The sequence below is a fragment of the Oncorhynchus masou genome, chromosome 27 (genome assembly GCF_036934945.1).
Source record: "Oncorhynchus masou masou isolate Uvic2021 chromosome 27, UVic_Omas_1.1, whole genome shotgun sequence".
Classification (NCBI taxonomy): Eukaryota; Metazoa; Chordata; class Actinopteri; order Salmoniformes; family Salmonidae; genus Oncorhynchus; species Oncorhynchus masou.
Genome location: NC_088238.1, coordinates 48,761,845 through 48,776,588, shown reverse-complemented (window position 1 = coordinate 48,776,588; position 14,744 = coordinate 48,761,845). Strand labels below are relative to the sequence as shown.

Here is a 14,744-nt window from a genome sequence, read left to right as displayed (position 1 = left end):
CAATATAAAAATGGGTTGAATCAAATAGTCGGAGATATTTAGCTCATGCTGACTTTAAGTAACTAATAGCATGGTCTGATTTGAGTATGTCAGCATGTTTGCCATGTCTTTCATTTTAAAGAGGAATTGGTTATATAAAGTGGAATATCAGTGAAAGTGATTAGTGAGTGGTTTCTTTCATGTATTTGGATATGCTTCCATAATGCCATTTGGGTGGACATTCAGTGTTAAGATAAATTCAAGATTATCATTAACTTTAGAAAATGTGGTTGCAATGCAGAGTACTGGTATCTGACACCTGCGCAACTTGGTGTGGAAAACAGAAATCAATCAACGGAAAAGTAATGAATCAAAGTCATTCAAATTGCAGATTAAATACAGTGAGCTCAAAAAGTTTTGGGACAGTGAACATTTTTGTTGTTGTCTTGGCTCTGTACTCCAGCACTTTGTATTTGAAATGATACAATGACTCTTTAATTAAAATGGTATTTTCCTCCATATCAGTTGAACCGTTTAGAAATTACAGCACTTTTTGCACATAGTCCCCGCATTTTAGGGGACCAAAAGTATTAGGACAAATTCACTTATGTGTATTAAAGTAGTAAAATGTTAAGTATTTAGTCCCATATTCATAGGACGCAATGACTACATCAAGCTTCTGACTCTACACATTTTTTGGATTAATTTGCTGTTTGTTTTGGTTGTGTTTCAGATTATTTGGTGGACAATAGAAATTAAATGGTAAATAGTGTATTGCATCATTCTGGAGTCATTTCAATTGTAAATAGGAATAGAATATGTTTCTAAACACTTCTACATTAATGTGGATGCTACCATGCTTACAGATCATCCTGAATGAATCGTGAACAATGATGAGTGAGAAAGTTAGACGCACAAATATCATACCCCCAAGACACGCTAACCTCTCTTCATTACAATTACACGGGAGGTTAGCATTTCTATTCTTATTTACAATAAAAGTGACTCCAAAAATGACACAATACATTATTTACCATTCATTTCTATTGTCCACCAAATAATCTGAAACACAACCAAAACAAACAGCAAATGCATCCAACAAATGTGTAGAGTCACAAGCTTGATGTAGTCATTGCGTGCTATGAATATGGGACCAAATACTTAACTTTCTACTACTTTAATACACATAAGTGAATTTGTATCAACACTTTTGGACACTTAAAATAGGGGAACTATCTATAAAAACAGTGCTATTCACCCGATAGTGATGAAAATCCCCTCAAATTAAAGCTGACAGTCTGCACTTTAACCTCAGTCATTATATCATTTCAAATGAGAATTGCTGGAGTACAGAGCCAAAACAAAACAAGTTGTCACTGTCCAAATACTTTGAGCTCAAATTCATTTGTGATATTTTACAGAATGCATGTTATTTTTACGATGCATGTGCATCCAAAATGAAAGATTTGTGGTGGTTTCAGTTCTACCCAAGCTATTATTACCCATAATATGCAGTTAAATGAACTAGGCAACAAGAAGTAACCATTTGAAATATCCCTCCTCTCTCTCCCTCCCTCCCCTCTCCCTCCCATCTCCCCCTCACAGGGCTCAGGCGCAGTGAGAGCCTGTCAGACAAGCAGGTGAAGGAGGCCAAGTCTAAATGTAAGCGCATTGCTATCCTTCTGAACGCTGAAGCTCCCAACCCCAACAACAAGGGGGTGTTGATGTTCAAGAGGCATCGACAGAGGGCCAAGAAGTACACACTCGTCAGCTACGGCACCGGTGAGAGTGAACCAGAGTACGAGGTCGACGACAGCGACGAGGAAGACGCAAGAGCGATCAAATTCACCCTCGTAGCCACCACCAGTGGATCAGAGCTTGAGGAGGACTTTATCACTAATGCCCAGGGCGGTGGTGGCAGAGTGCTTACCTTCGACTGGGACACAGGACTACTCGAGATCGAGCGCAAGCTCAACTCCGGAGAGGAGATGGAGCAACTGCCCAACACCACGGGAAAGGGGGCCACAATGTTCGCCCAGCGCCGCCAGCGCATGGATGAGATCGTCGGCGAACATGAGGAGATGAGGCGCCAGGGGATTCCCGTGGAGGGGGTGCAGGAGGTGGAGAAACATGCAGCCTACCAGCAGATGGAGGAGCGCTCGTACATGCAGGCCACCACAGAGAGGCAGGCCTACATGGACTTTAGCGTGCACCAGAAGCAGCAGCAACAGTATCAAAAGTACCAAGAGCAGCAGTACTATGAGCAGCAGCAGCAGCAGCAACAACAACAGTACGAGCAGCAGCAATACCAGCAGCAACAACAACAGTACGAGCAGCAGCAGTACCAGCAGCAACAACAATATCATCAACAGCAGCACCACCAGCAGCAAGAATACCAACAGCAGCATATTCAGCAGTACTCGTCTAACATGAATGGCATGGCCAACCATCAAACCAATGAAATGCAGAGTTCCATGAGCAATCAAACTGCCCAACCCTTCTCATTACAAAACCAGATGCCCGCCCTGTTTTCTCCCCCGGTTAGTGGGAGCAACCAAGAGATGATGGGTCAGGGAGAGCAGATTGCCTCACGCGACGAGCGCATTTCGACGCCAGCAATCAAGTCTGGGATCTTGCAGGACACAAGGAACAGGTTCAAGGGCAAGCCAATGTTCAATTTCAAACAAGCACCCAAAGTGTCACCCAACCCCGAGCTTCTGAATCTCCTCAACAGGAGTGACAAGAAGTTGGATTCCGAGTCATGCACGGAAGAGGACTACCTTAGCTTGGGAGCTGAGGCTTGCAACTTCCTCCAGTCACCAAGGGTTAAGCATAAGACGCCTCCACCAGTCGCTCCCAAGCCCATCATTAACCCCAACTCTCCACCCTGGTCCCCTCAGCCTGAGCTGGCCAACCAGGAGTTGCCACTGCATGCTGAAAATAGCGTCCCTGCACCTGCTGCAGCCCTTGAGACCGAGTCCGCCCCAGAACTGGCCCCAGAGCCCTCCCCTCCTCTTGCCCCCAGGAAGCTCCTGTTCCTGCCAAGCCCCCCTCTCCAGCCAAACACACATGGAGTCCCCCAGGGTCCCAGGCACAGCAGCAGCAGCCCCAGCAAGCGCCAGCCTGGGGAGGAAATGGTCCCTCACCAACTCAGCCTCATTCGCAACCCGAGCCTCAAGTGAGTTCCTGGGCTCCGTCACTAACACAGTCATCACAGCAGCCACTTGTGAGTACTTGGCCACCTGCTGAAATGAAACACCAGGCTCCAGCTCCAAGTAAGTCCCCACCACAGCTCCCTTGGGTGACTCCCCAACCACATCCTCCTCAGCCTCAGCCACCCATGAATTCTTGGGCTATAGCGCCTGCCCAGTCACAACTCCAATGGGTTCAACCTCAAGAACAGCAACAGCCCCAGGCACCTTGGGCTCAACCTCAAGAACAAGCACAGCAACAGCCCCAGGCACCTTGGGCTAAACAACCTCAGGCTCAGTCTCCAGAACAGGCTTGGCCCCAGGCCCAGTCTCAGCCACCTTGGATGTCATCACCTCAGCCTCCAATGAATGCATGGACACCACCACAGAGCAATACCCAGCCACAACAACCACCTTGGGCCCAACAAGATCAACCCCAACATCCAGCTCAACCTCAACCCCCTATGAATGCATGGGCCCCAGCACCTCCTCAGGCTCAGGTCCAGCCTCCATGGGCCCAGCTATCTCAAGAGCAAGAACAGCCACCCATGAATGCCTGGGCCCCAGATCAGAATCAGGCCCGGCCACAGCCACCTTGGGTCCAACCACCTTCAACCCAATCCCCACCCCAGCAAAACTGGCAACAACCACCTCCACAGCAGGCACCCTTACAGCCACCTATGAATGCATGGGTCCCAGCTCAGGCACAGCCTCAGACACACACAAGTACCTGGGCCCCACAACCACAGCAAGCCCCAGTGAATACTCAGACCCGGATGCACAGAGTGTGTCAGCCTTCTCCGAAACCTTGGAATGCTCCACAAAGTGCTCCCTGTTCTACTCCTCCACCTCCCCCACAGCAAATTAACTCTTACACACTTGGCGAAAGGCCCTCGTCACCCGTCATCAATCCAATGGCCAGCGTTTTGGCACCAGTAGGAGGAATGGGCTCGGCTTTGTCGATGCCAGCGGTTAGGGGGAAAGGAGCCGATTTGTTCGCCAAGAGGCAGTCTCGTATGGAGAAGTATGTCGTGGATTCGGACACTGTGCTGGCAGCCACTGCACAGGCAGCTCAGCAAGCCCAGGCAGCCACTGCGCAGGCAAATAAGGCAAGGCCCACGTCGCCCTCTCCCTCCGTACCTCATCCGTGGAAATATTCACCCAATTGCAGAGCTCCCCCTACATCGAATTACAACCCCATACAGTCCCCTTCCTACCCACCAGGGGCCATTAAGCAACCCCCTCCATCTAGCCCTGCGGTCAAAGCCAAGAAAGGGAAAGGCAAACCTGCCTGCAAACCCCTTGCCGTTATAGATGTCATGAAACATCAGCCTTATCAGCTCAATGCCTCCCTCTTTACTTATGGCCCAGCAGTGGAGGCTGCCGAGGCTGCCAAGGCCGCCGCACCAAAGCCTGCCCCAGTCCCTCCAAACCAAAACCAACCAATAAGATATGAGCAAGCTGCCCCTGTCCAGCCGGCTGGACAAATTAATGCTCCCTATTCACAGCAGCCCCAGCAGCTCTACGGGATTACCCCTCAACCACCCATGCATGATAGTCCATACCACCCAGCCTCACCTAATGCTTACCAGCCATCTAACAATCCCTACCAGCAGGTTCCTGCTGGCCCTTACCAACATCCATATAATCCCCCTTACAAACAAGCCCCTCCAGCCCCTTATCAACCCCAGCAGCAAGCTCAAAACCCTTCTTACCAACAGACCCCCCAAGGTCCTTATCAGCCAGCCCATAGCCCCCCCTATCAAGCAGCACCCCAAACCCCATACCAGCCACTACCTCCCAGTACCTACGTGGTGCCCAGCTTTCCCATAGCGGCAAAGTCTGAGTCCATCTCTGGGGGCAGCACCGCTCCAAAGCCCAGGTTCATGGCTAAAAAGAGTTCAGCCCAGGTGTGGAAGCCAGCAGCTGTGGAGAAAGAGTGATTCTGATAGCATAATTAAGTGACCTTTGCTTAAAAGAACAGTAGATCTAGTTACAACATATACATGCACAGTACATTCATATAAATGCTATATATTCATAGAAAGCTTTTAAGATGCCTTTTCAACATTTTATAGCCAACATATTTTTTTAAATAAATGCTAGAATTAAAAAAAGGCCCGATGCAGCTGTTTTAATCTCAATATCAAATAATTTCTGTGTAAGAATTAAGTACCTTACCGTTTTATTTTTTTATTACAATGGTTAAAAACAAACAAATTCCGTCTTAGCAAAGAGCAATTTCTCAAGCAAGAATTTTGCTAGGACTGTCTGGGAGTGGTCTAAGTGAGGGGCCTAATTGAACGAGCCTAATGGGAGGGTTACATAACCTGAAAACTACCATCCCACCAAAATTTCAGGCTCTTACACTAAAATGGCATTATCATAATTTTCACAATTCCCCAGTATTTTTCCAACCTCATACTGTGGAAAAATATATATAAAATATATATAAAACACAGGATATTCACATTTTTGACTGCACTGGGCCTTTAATATATAAAGTTTGGATGTATTTTTCCACCTGCTATGCATTCACTCTTTACATGTATACAACTATATAATATCTTCGTTTTTCAAGCAAAGCTTTTCAATGTTGGTTTCTTTGCAATATTGCAATGCACAATACATGATGATAATACAATACATATGATATTGGTATATCTCTTATCTAAGCCCAAAAATGATAAAATGTAGTTTTTCAGGAAATCCACAAAATGCATTCAATAGACTTATGATGTGAATCAGTGGAGCCTGTGAGCAGGCATTGCCAGAATGTGAACGAGGATAATAGCCAGCAAGAATTCAGAGGAACAGGTGAATGTATATTGCTGAGAAAGTTACAATTGGAAATGAGAGAAGCTTGAAAGGGAATTTAAGAAAAGGTTGGAGTACTAAGGCGGTGTGTGAGCCAGTGACAAGTTTGATAAGATCTTCTGCAATATCAACAGTGTATTTGTTAGCTGTTAAGATGTGCAATAATTTGTCAAAATTGACCTTGAATGATCTGAGAAGAAAATTATTAGTAGCGACTAAGAGGTTTAAGACACCGAGAGCTTGGTACGATAAGGCTCTATCTGCTAAAAGACCATTCTGAGATAATTGGCTGTACAGTTTCAAACCCTCATTGGTTTGAATGGTGTCAGCAATTTTTAAAATCTTATTCTATTAAGTGTAACAACATGAATTGGGGGTATTTAGAGTACCTTATAGGTAGAGAACATTGAACAGAACAAGACTACGTCCATGACAACATTTGGACAACAATGTCGATAGAACCTTATCGTCCCAAGCTCTCGACATGGTTAGGGAGACCAGGAGTGGTCAGTGGAAACATATTTAGGGTCAGGTTTGAGAGCCGCCTGGCTTCATTTGACATGTGTTTTGTAAGTACAGTGACGTTACTTAGATTTGGTGGATATAATGTTCATATGCAATAGTGAATAGGAAACATGGCTACTTCATTTACCAAACATTCATAAATTGCATTGCAAAAAGGGAATGTTTTGTATTTTATAAATTGAAGTATACATAAGTCTAGTATTTTTTTTGTTAGGGTCCCGTCTCCTGGAGGTGGAAGGTACTTGCACAAGTTTAAGATGTAGATCTGGTACAATTTCATTCAGTGTCTCCCAAAAGACCCTGCTTGAATTGTTTTAGATTAATTTTTACCAGTTATTGCATCATGTTAGGTCGCTGAATGTAAACTTTTCCATGTCACAGATTATGTGTGTGCGTGAGTGAAAGCTGTCGGTTTGGGAGGATTAGTGGGCATGTATTATTTCACCAACATGAATGGCAGTCGCTCACTAGACCTCCAGCTATTCTGTCTTTTCTCACACTTCTAATTTTAGCTTTGCATATTTTTTCCCTATGTTTCTATACACTTGCTTTGGTTTAACATAATGGCCAAAGAAAACGTTATAAAAATGGATATTGAAATAAGCAGTAACAGAAAAAAGGGGAGTTTGGATGAACCACCCTGTCATTTAATGGTATACATTTGTTAGAGAGTTGCTTTCTCTTGTTCTGTCGATTCTTTTTCATTTTCTTTTGTTTCTTTTTCATAGTGCACTTTCTGTACGATTCATGTCAGTGCCATTAAAATGCCCTTTATCCTTACGTTTGCGTTTCCTTGGTTGGTCTCTTCTGCATGCATTTTCACATCCCATTCTGCCCACTCTTTACTTTCCCTCTACACCTTCTTTATACTTGGCACAACTCTGTTCCCACCTTACCACTGCGCCATATTTTCTGTAGAAAAATGACAAAAACACCCACATTCATTATTTTGCTACTTCCTAACTCAAATAGGAAAACCCAGGGATTTTTGGGTTGGATTTTTTTAAACAGTAGCACATCTTAAACTATTTTCAGTCATAGCAAAATACAAATAGTATGTTCAATAAATCACAGGCTGAAGGAAGTTTGAGAACATAGTGTGAACTAGAATAGAGGAGAAACAAAGTTGCAGGTACTCCATGACACCTTCTAAACAACTGACATGTTTATTGGCATACCCAACATGCTTTTGTGCTGAGAGTGGAGGTAGCTAGCTACCACTGTTAGCACCATCTGTGGTTAAGTATCGTAAATTCAAAATGGTGGAGAGCCAACCACTGTCCAATAATAGCTCACTGCTCACAGTCTATAAAAGCCTTGTTACAAGCCAGCTGCCACTGCTTAGAAATATGATGAGTCCCTCACTCGAACTCCAGACTTCTCGAGAATTGAGAAAAGTGCTCAAAAAGCACTCTCCCATCCCTGAACACATGGTGACAGAAGGGTATTTCCAGCTTGGACAACCTCATTGGATAAGACTGGAGAATGAGCAAGCTCTGACCTACAGTGTAAATGTTTACCCGTCCGGTCTTGCATCACCACGTGGTGTTGGGAGCCATGTTAGAGAGGTTGTCAAGGGGATGTTGTCTTTTGAGTGGGAGTTTAATATCAATCCGGTGCCCACCGCAGGCACAGGCTATGTCGGGAGGGAATTTGATCATCCTCACTTCCTGTTCTGGCCTTTTGGCTACACCGGTTTCTTAAATCTCACATACTGTCGATTTATGTATTGTTTATGCATTCTAAGCGAGTAATTATTTAGGTGTTCTTCTTGGTTGTACATTTGAACAACTGTAAAGAGCTCTGTATGTGTTGTGGGAGAGGCTTTCAGTCGCAAATAAAGACTAAACTGTGGCAGATTTATGGCTAAGGAATGGGACAGTTGCAGAATGAATGGGAAAACATTGATTGATGCACAACATGTTGTGTTTCCTGGTGAACTGAATGATAGAAGACCCCAAAACTGTTTGTCAACACATGTCCTCATCTCAGTATTTTCCATTGGATGTTGTCAACAGATTTAATCGATTGCGCTTTCTTACAAACCAGCGACGTAGGAGTGAAAAGCACAAATATAAAATCCCTGTGTACAGTAGCACTGTCACGTCAGCCCAGCAGACACCCTTTCCAATGGACCCAGCTGCCATGACATCATTAAAAGGCTAATGCTAGGCGGACTCCCCAATGGTGTCGTAAAGCCAGACTCAATGGTGCCCATCTATAATTTGATGTCACCCCTCCAATCCCAGGTAGACACCCAAGCATTCCCTGCGGTGGCTGGAAATCAGCGATTAGTTCATGCCTTTCCTTCTATCCTGGTCAGAGGCTATTTTAAGCGTCAGTCGGGGATTGAAATACATAAATCTTGATAATTTGACCCATAACACTGATGCACCGTATGCGGAGCGAGTCAAACATCTGTCTGAAAACACAAAAACCTCTGACAAACGTCCACTCCAAAGACCTACAGATGTAGGAGCTTAATCTGATCCAGTTTGCTACAGCAGGAAAATAATCCTGCAGCAACAGGAAATGTTAAATATTATGTGGATTATAATTAATAGCCATTTTTGTAGGGGTTGATATATTTTTCTTAAGGGGAAATCAAGCCTTTTTAAACCTAAAATACCTAAAATACACCACAAGTTTTACATTTCCTGCATTGCAGAAAAGTCATCTTGCAAAAGGTTGATCAAATTAAGATCCTACAACTGTACATGGCCTGTCCTATCCTGGGATATCATACGGTGTTAAGGCCAATTCCATTGTGTATCTCCATGTCCCACCCTTACCTTTCAAAGGTGGCTTAAAGTGCATGTTTGGACTGTCAAACTTGGCAAAACACTTGGATTAACATTAGGTAACACACTTATTCATACTCCACCCACATTTAATTTGATTAAAAACAGTAAGCTTGAGCTACAATTTAGCAATTGAAAAAAATATAGAGGAAATAAAATAGAAAATGTGACAACAGGGGGAATATAGATTTTTCCATAGATAATAATTTTCAAAATCTACTGTATATCCCGATAAACAAATAAACCAAATGCAATAAAGGCAACATCCTTTCACGTGTACAAATCCTCTTTAACATCAATCTTGAATAAAACATGACCTAATGTAGCTACATTGTCTACTAATCTACATAAGCCGATTCATATGCGTCCCAGTCAAAATAGTGACAGCTGGATCGCCAAGACAATTCTTGGACTCTTCTTACAGCTTACTGGATATCTTGACTCACTAAACAAGTTAGTCATCGAACTTCCCCATAAAAGGAATCGTATAATTCCATTTTCTATTTCTGCCATTGACAACATTCTCTAGGAGTTGATCTTGTTGGCTGTTCTGACACTTATTCACCAGATGGCAGCACACTCCCTTCCGAGTGGTTTAAATTGCAGGAAGACTGTTCTGCCAGCACTGCCCAATCGACACACATTTACTCTGCCTGTGCAGGGATCCTTATAGGAAATTAAAAGGGACCTGTTCTTTGATACAATGAGAGAGACAAGATAACGGCCCTTGAGAAGCTTTGCTGACTTATTGAGACACCTTGAAAGTGATGCTGGTAATCCACAAAGCTAGTAAGATCCAATTTAAACAAGCTAAATGTGGCTCATTTTGGAAACACACTCATAAGCCAATTGTTCTGAGAAATCAAAAGTCGGGCAAGTGTTGGAATTGATACAACAAAAAAATGGAAAAGTACATTCTTAGAAAAAAGTGTTCCAAAAGGGTTATTCAGCTGTTCCTATAGCAGAACCCTTTGTGGTTCCAGGCAGAACCCTTTTTGGTTCCATGTAGGACCCTTTTTGGTTCCATGTAGGTCCATTTTTGGTTCCATGTAGGACCCTCTGTGGAAAGGGCTCTACATGGAAACCAAAATTGTATTTCCTGGAACCAAAAAGGGTTCTTCAAATGGTTCTCCTTTTTTTCTAAGGTTGTAGCTTCTTGAATAGGAATCCTCTATCAAGTTGTATCCTGATTCTGGTAGAGTTGTCTTCCTTTAGAACATCAATAGTTGTTTTGAGAATTGAGAGCTGGCCTTTGTGCAGTATACTAGCAGCGTGAATGTCAACTCCTAATATATCATGATTCAGGTTACCAAAATACTCCTCACACGATGTAGGACGGTGCCGTTCTTTTGCCATTTACCAAGAGAACACAAACTAATGATTTATGGCATAACTATTGTGAGAAAGGTGATAAAAAAATGAATTTTCATTGCTTTATATTACTGTTGATAAACAATCGATCTAACATATTAAAAATATTACTTGGAACATAACCTAATATGAAGCTGTACAGTTACACATGACTGTTGCTGCGAGAGTGGGAAGAGAATACTGGATTATATGTGGGTATTAAATGCTCAAAGGAGGCTCTCAAACTACTGTATGTCTAAGCCATTTTCCAAGTTCCACTGTGATTTGTTCTTGCTGGAAGGATAGTCAGACTAGTGCGTGCTTAAAAAATCAGTCCCTGTCTGAAGTAAACATGTCTGAATGTCTCTTTTCCAGGCATTTGGCAGGAGCTACTCTCTGTCCCCACCCGCCGCCAGAGCACCATCGCTGGGCCTCCGGTCATCGTCTGGGTCGCCTTCCCTCTCATATAAACCCCGGGCCTCGTCTGCTCCAGCACCCCAGGGGAGGCAGATGTCCTGGCTGGACAAGAGTTACAAGCCTCCTTCCCCCTGGGAGGCCGCAGCCCGCCACCCCATGGGCCTGGTCGACGAGGCCTTCACCTTCCAGAACCTCCAGCAGGCCATCGCCTTCAACGTGTACTTGGCTGCCCAGCGCAAGCTGCTCCCCGAGCCCCCTGCTGAGTGGAAGTCTAGGGTGTCCTACAATCCTCCCAGGATGACTGAGGGATGGAACCCGAACCAGAGATGGAACCAGAGGCAGAGCCAGACCCAGAGTTACAGCAGAGTTATGCCTCCGTTCCTGTCCCCAACCAAGAGCACGGCCTCAGCCCCCGCCGGTCCAGCTGGCTACAGGTCCCTGCCCAGACAGTTGCAGCCCCAGAGGTCCCTGACAGAGGCCAATATCGAGCACTCTGGGGCCGATTATGGGAACGGAAGGCCCCTGAGGGGGCAGCAGCAGCCGAGCTACAGATCTGTGTACCACACCGACAGGAGCTGGAGACACTAGAGGCAGACAAACATGATGGCTACTTATCTTCATAACAAGACCAGAAAGTAACTCCAAGATATTCAGATGAATAATAGTAAGGACCATATATATATATAATCAGCATAAAATAAAACTTGGTACAATGGGATAACACAAGGTTTGAGGAGAGCGAGGGGATAGTTTGTGGTGTGTACAGGAGAGAGATTGAAGGAGGTTGGATCTGCTTATTCGGTTGCACTGAGAATACTGCTAAGAATATACAGATGATAAGAGTCAATGTTTTGGTATTGGGGACACTGTCAATGATGGTTCTATTTTAGTCAAATGGGATGCCATTGAGTTTCACTTCATCAAGCTTTCATTGGACAGAAATCAATAAGTGATTGAAGCAAAAAGAATGGTGTAATTGCACTGTCAGAGGCTTTAATTTCCTCCAACACTGTGATGTGATGGTAACATTCAAAGTAAGTGAAATCAATGGTATTTCTTCGGAGGAAGAAATGGGCATATAGTATGTTGTAAGGCAGAATGTGTGATTGTCATGTATACAAATTAAAGGATGGGAGTAATGAATGGACATGTACATTTGTGTCAAAAAACCTTTATACAGTATGGAATACAGTGGGAAATATACTGCTATGTTCGCTGTGCATCAAAAACAGATCACCCACTCACCAATGACCACAACAAAGGTCAGTTTGGAATTGCTGAGTGGTACAATAATGTGTGATGACAAACTAAGACCTAGTGCAATAGCATTAGTTGATAGGGCACGAACACGAAGAGAAACACACAAAATAACACAGGTGTTACAGTAGTAGTTGGTGGCCACATATACGTTGTGGGGAGTTGGATACGAAAGGGTCACGTGTTATGATTTTACTGTTTTATTATCCAGATGACATAAAGTGCCACTGCGGATGTATTTACTTAGCATGCTGGTTTTTGTGGTGTTTGTGGATTCGCGTGTCTCAACCTAAACGTGTCAATATGAATATGGATAATGCTTAGGGAGTCAATTAAAGTAAACCATTAACAATCCAGAGCAAGGGGCTAAGAACACCGGGCTGAATACTACTGTGAGATACCACACGCATCTCCAACTTCCATATAAATCATAAATGTTTAGGTAAGTCCTTTAGATGACCTTAATACTTTACATTAATAATGTTAAATAAACCTTAATGTAAAGTGAGATCCAGTTAAGTAAGAGATGAGAGTTGACACTAGGTACATTCGAGAGTGAGGGGTGGAAATGGTGGTCTTGGACTTTAAGTAGAGCACAGAATGTGTTATTTGCTGATGTCCGTGGCTGGTGATAAATAGGCTTCAAAGCAAATAGAATGTAGAATAGGAAATCAATAACTAATTTTATTATGTGGCCATGGACATGTATGGTGTGGATCAAGTTGAAATTGTGAGATATATCACTTGCGTTTGCCTGTGTTGCTTACTTCTTTCATGGATTCTCATCAGTCCAGTGAAGATTTTATGTGCGATTGCGATGGATCAAATTCTGAGTTTTCATGTATCATCTCTTATTATTGCAAGATTTGAAATTGTTTAACACTAGTTAATATCTGCCATGTGATTTTACAAAGTTGTGTATGTGTGTCATCAGCAACGATATATTGGAGTGATAAGAGTGATATATATATATTTTTAGTATTTTCATTTCCATTTGATTTTACAGTACTTTCAGTCCAAACAATTACCCAATGTCTGTGTACTTTTTGTCGGTTTTGATTTCATCATTTGATTTCTTCACTTTGATTTCACTAGGCAGGATGAGGCATTTTGGGAAATAAAAAAGCATTGAACTACTGACAAAGTATTTTTCTCATTTTGTTGTTGTGGGACTGACATGTTTCTAAGCTACTCCATCTTAACGCATCCCAGCTCTAATATAGGCATCATCAAATCTAAATGGAATCATTATATCATTGTTTTCTGTGCTGCTGGTAGTCCATGTGATGCTAAAATGTTGTGTTTCTTTTCATGTCTTATTAGTTGTACAGGATACGCATGGTATACATCGCCCAACGAAAAATGCTTACTTGTTGGTTCCTTCTCGACAATGCAAACAACAATTAGAAATAATAAAAGATAAGAACACAAACAAAGTTAATGGCTCAGTGGAATAGAATAAACATTTTAGCATAAGTATTTTACAGGAAGGCACCATTTTTACACGTGTATTGGGTAAGGGAAATAAGAATCTGGTAGCAGCAGTTGTGATGTGTGTGTAGCATGAATGTACTGTGTGTGTGTGTGTTTTTTTAATTTTTTTTATTTCACCTTTATTTAATCAGCTAGGCTAGTTGAGAACAAGTTCTCATTTACAACTGCAACCTGGTCCAAGATAAAGCAAAGCAGTTCGACACATACAACAACACAGAGTTACACATGGAATAAACAAACATACAATCACTAATACAGTTGAATATTCAGCATGTGCAAATGAGGTAGGATAAGAGAGGTAAGGCAATAAATAGGCCAAGGTGGAAAAGTAATTACAATAGCAATAGCAATTAAACACTGGAATGGTAGGATGTGCAGAAGATGAATGTACAAGTTGAGATACTGGGGTGCAAAGGAGCAAGATAAATAAATAAATACAGTATGGGGATGAGGTAGATTGGATGGGCTATTTACAGATGAGCTGTGTACAGGTGTAGTGATCTGTGAGCTGCTCTGACAGCTGGTGCTTAAAGCTCGTGAGGGAGGTAAGAGTCTCCAGCTTCTGAGATTTTTGCAGTTCGTTCCAGTCATTGGCAGCAGAGAACTGGAAGGAGAGGCGGCCAAAGGAAGAATTGGCTTCGGGGGTGACCAGTGAGATATACCTGCTGGAGTGCGTGCTACGGGTGGGTGCTGCTATGGTGACCAGTGAGCTGAGATAAGGTGGGGCTTTACCTAGCAGAGACTTGCAGATGACCTGGAGCCAGAGCGTTAGGCAACGAGTATGAAGCGAGGGCCAGCCAACGAGATCATACAGGTCGCAGTGATGGGTAGTACAGTATATGGGGCTCTGGTGACAAAACGGATGGCACTGTGATAGACTGCATCCAGTTTGCTGAGTAGAGTGTTGGAGGCT

General features: G+C 43.2%; 1 protein-coding gene across 1 annotated transcript in view; it reads left to right on the top strand.

The window, feature by feature from the left end:
- LOC135516334 (synaptopodin-2-like) overlaps positions 1 to 8,369 on the top strand; it is a 35,640-nt gene extending 27,271 nt beyond the window's left edge. The window contains 2 exon segments of the mRNA XM_064940563.1: positions 1,585 to 3,153; positions 3,156 to 8,369. Coding sequence (XP_064796635.1) covers positions 1,585 to 3,153; positions 3,156 to 5,113 — 3,527 coding nt within the window. The 3' untranslated portion in view covers positions 5,114 to 8,369.
- The last annotated feature ends 6,375 nt before the right edge of the window (positions 8,370 to 14,744 follow it).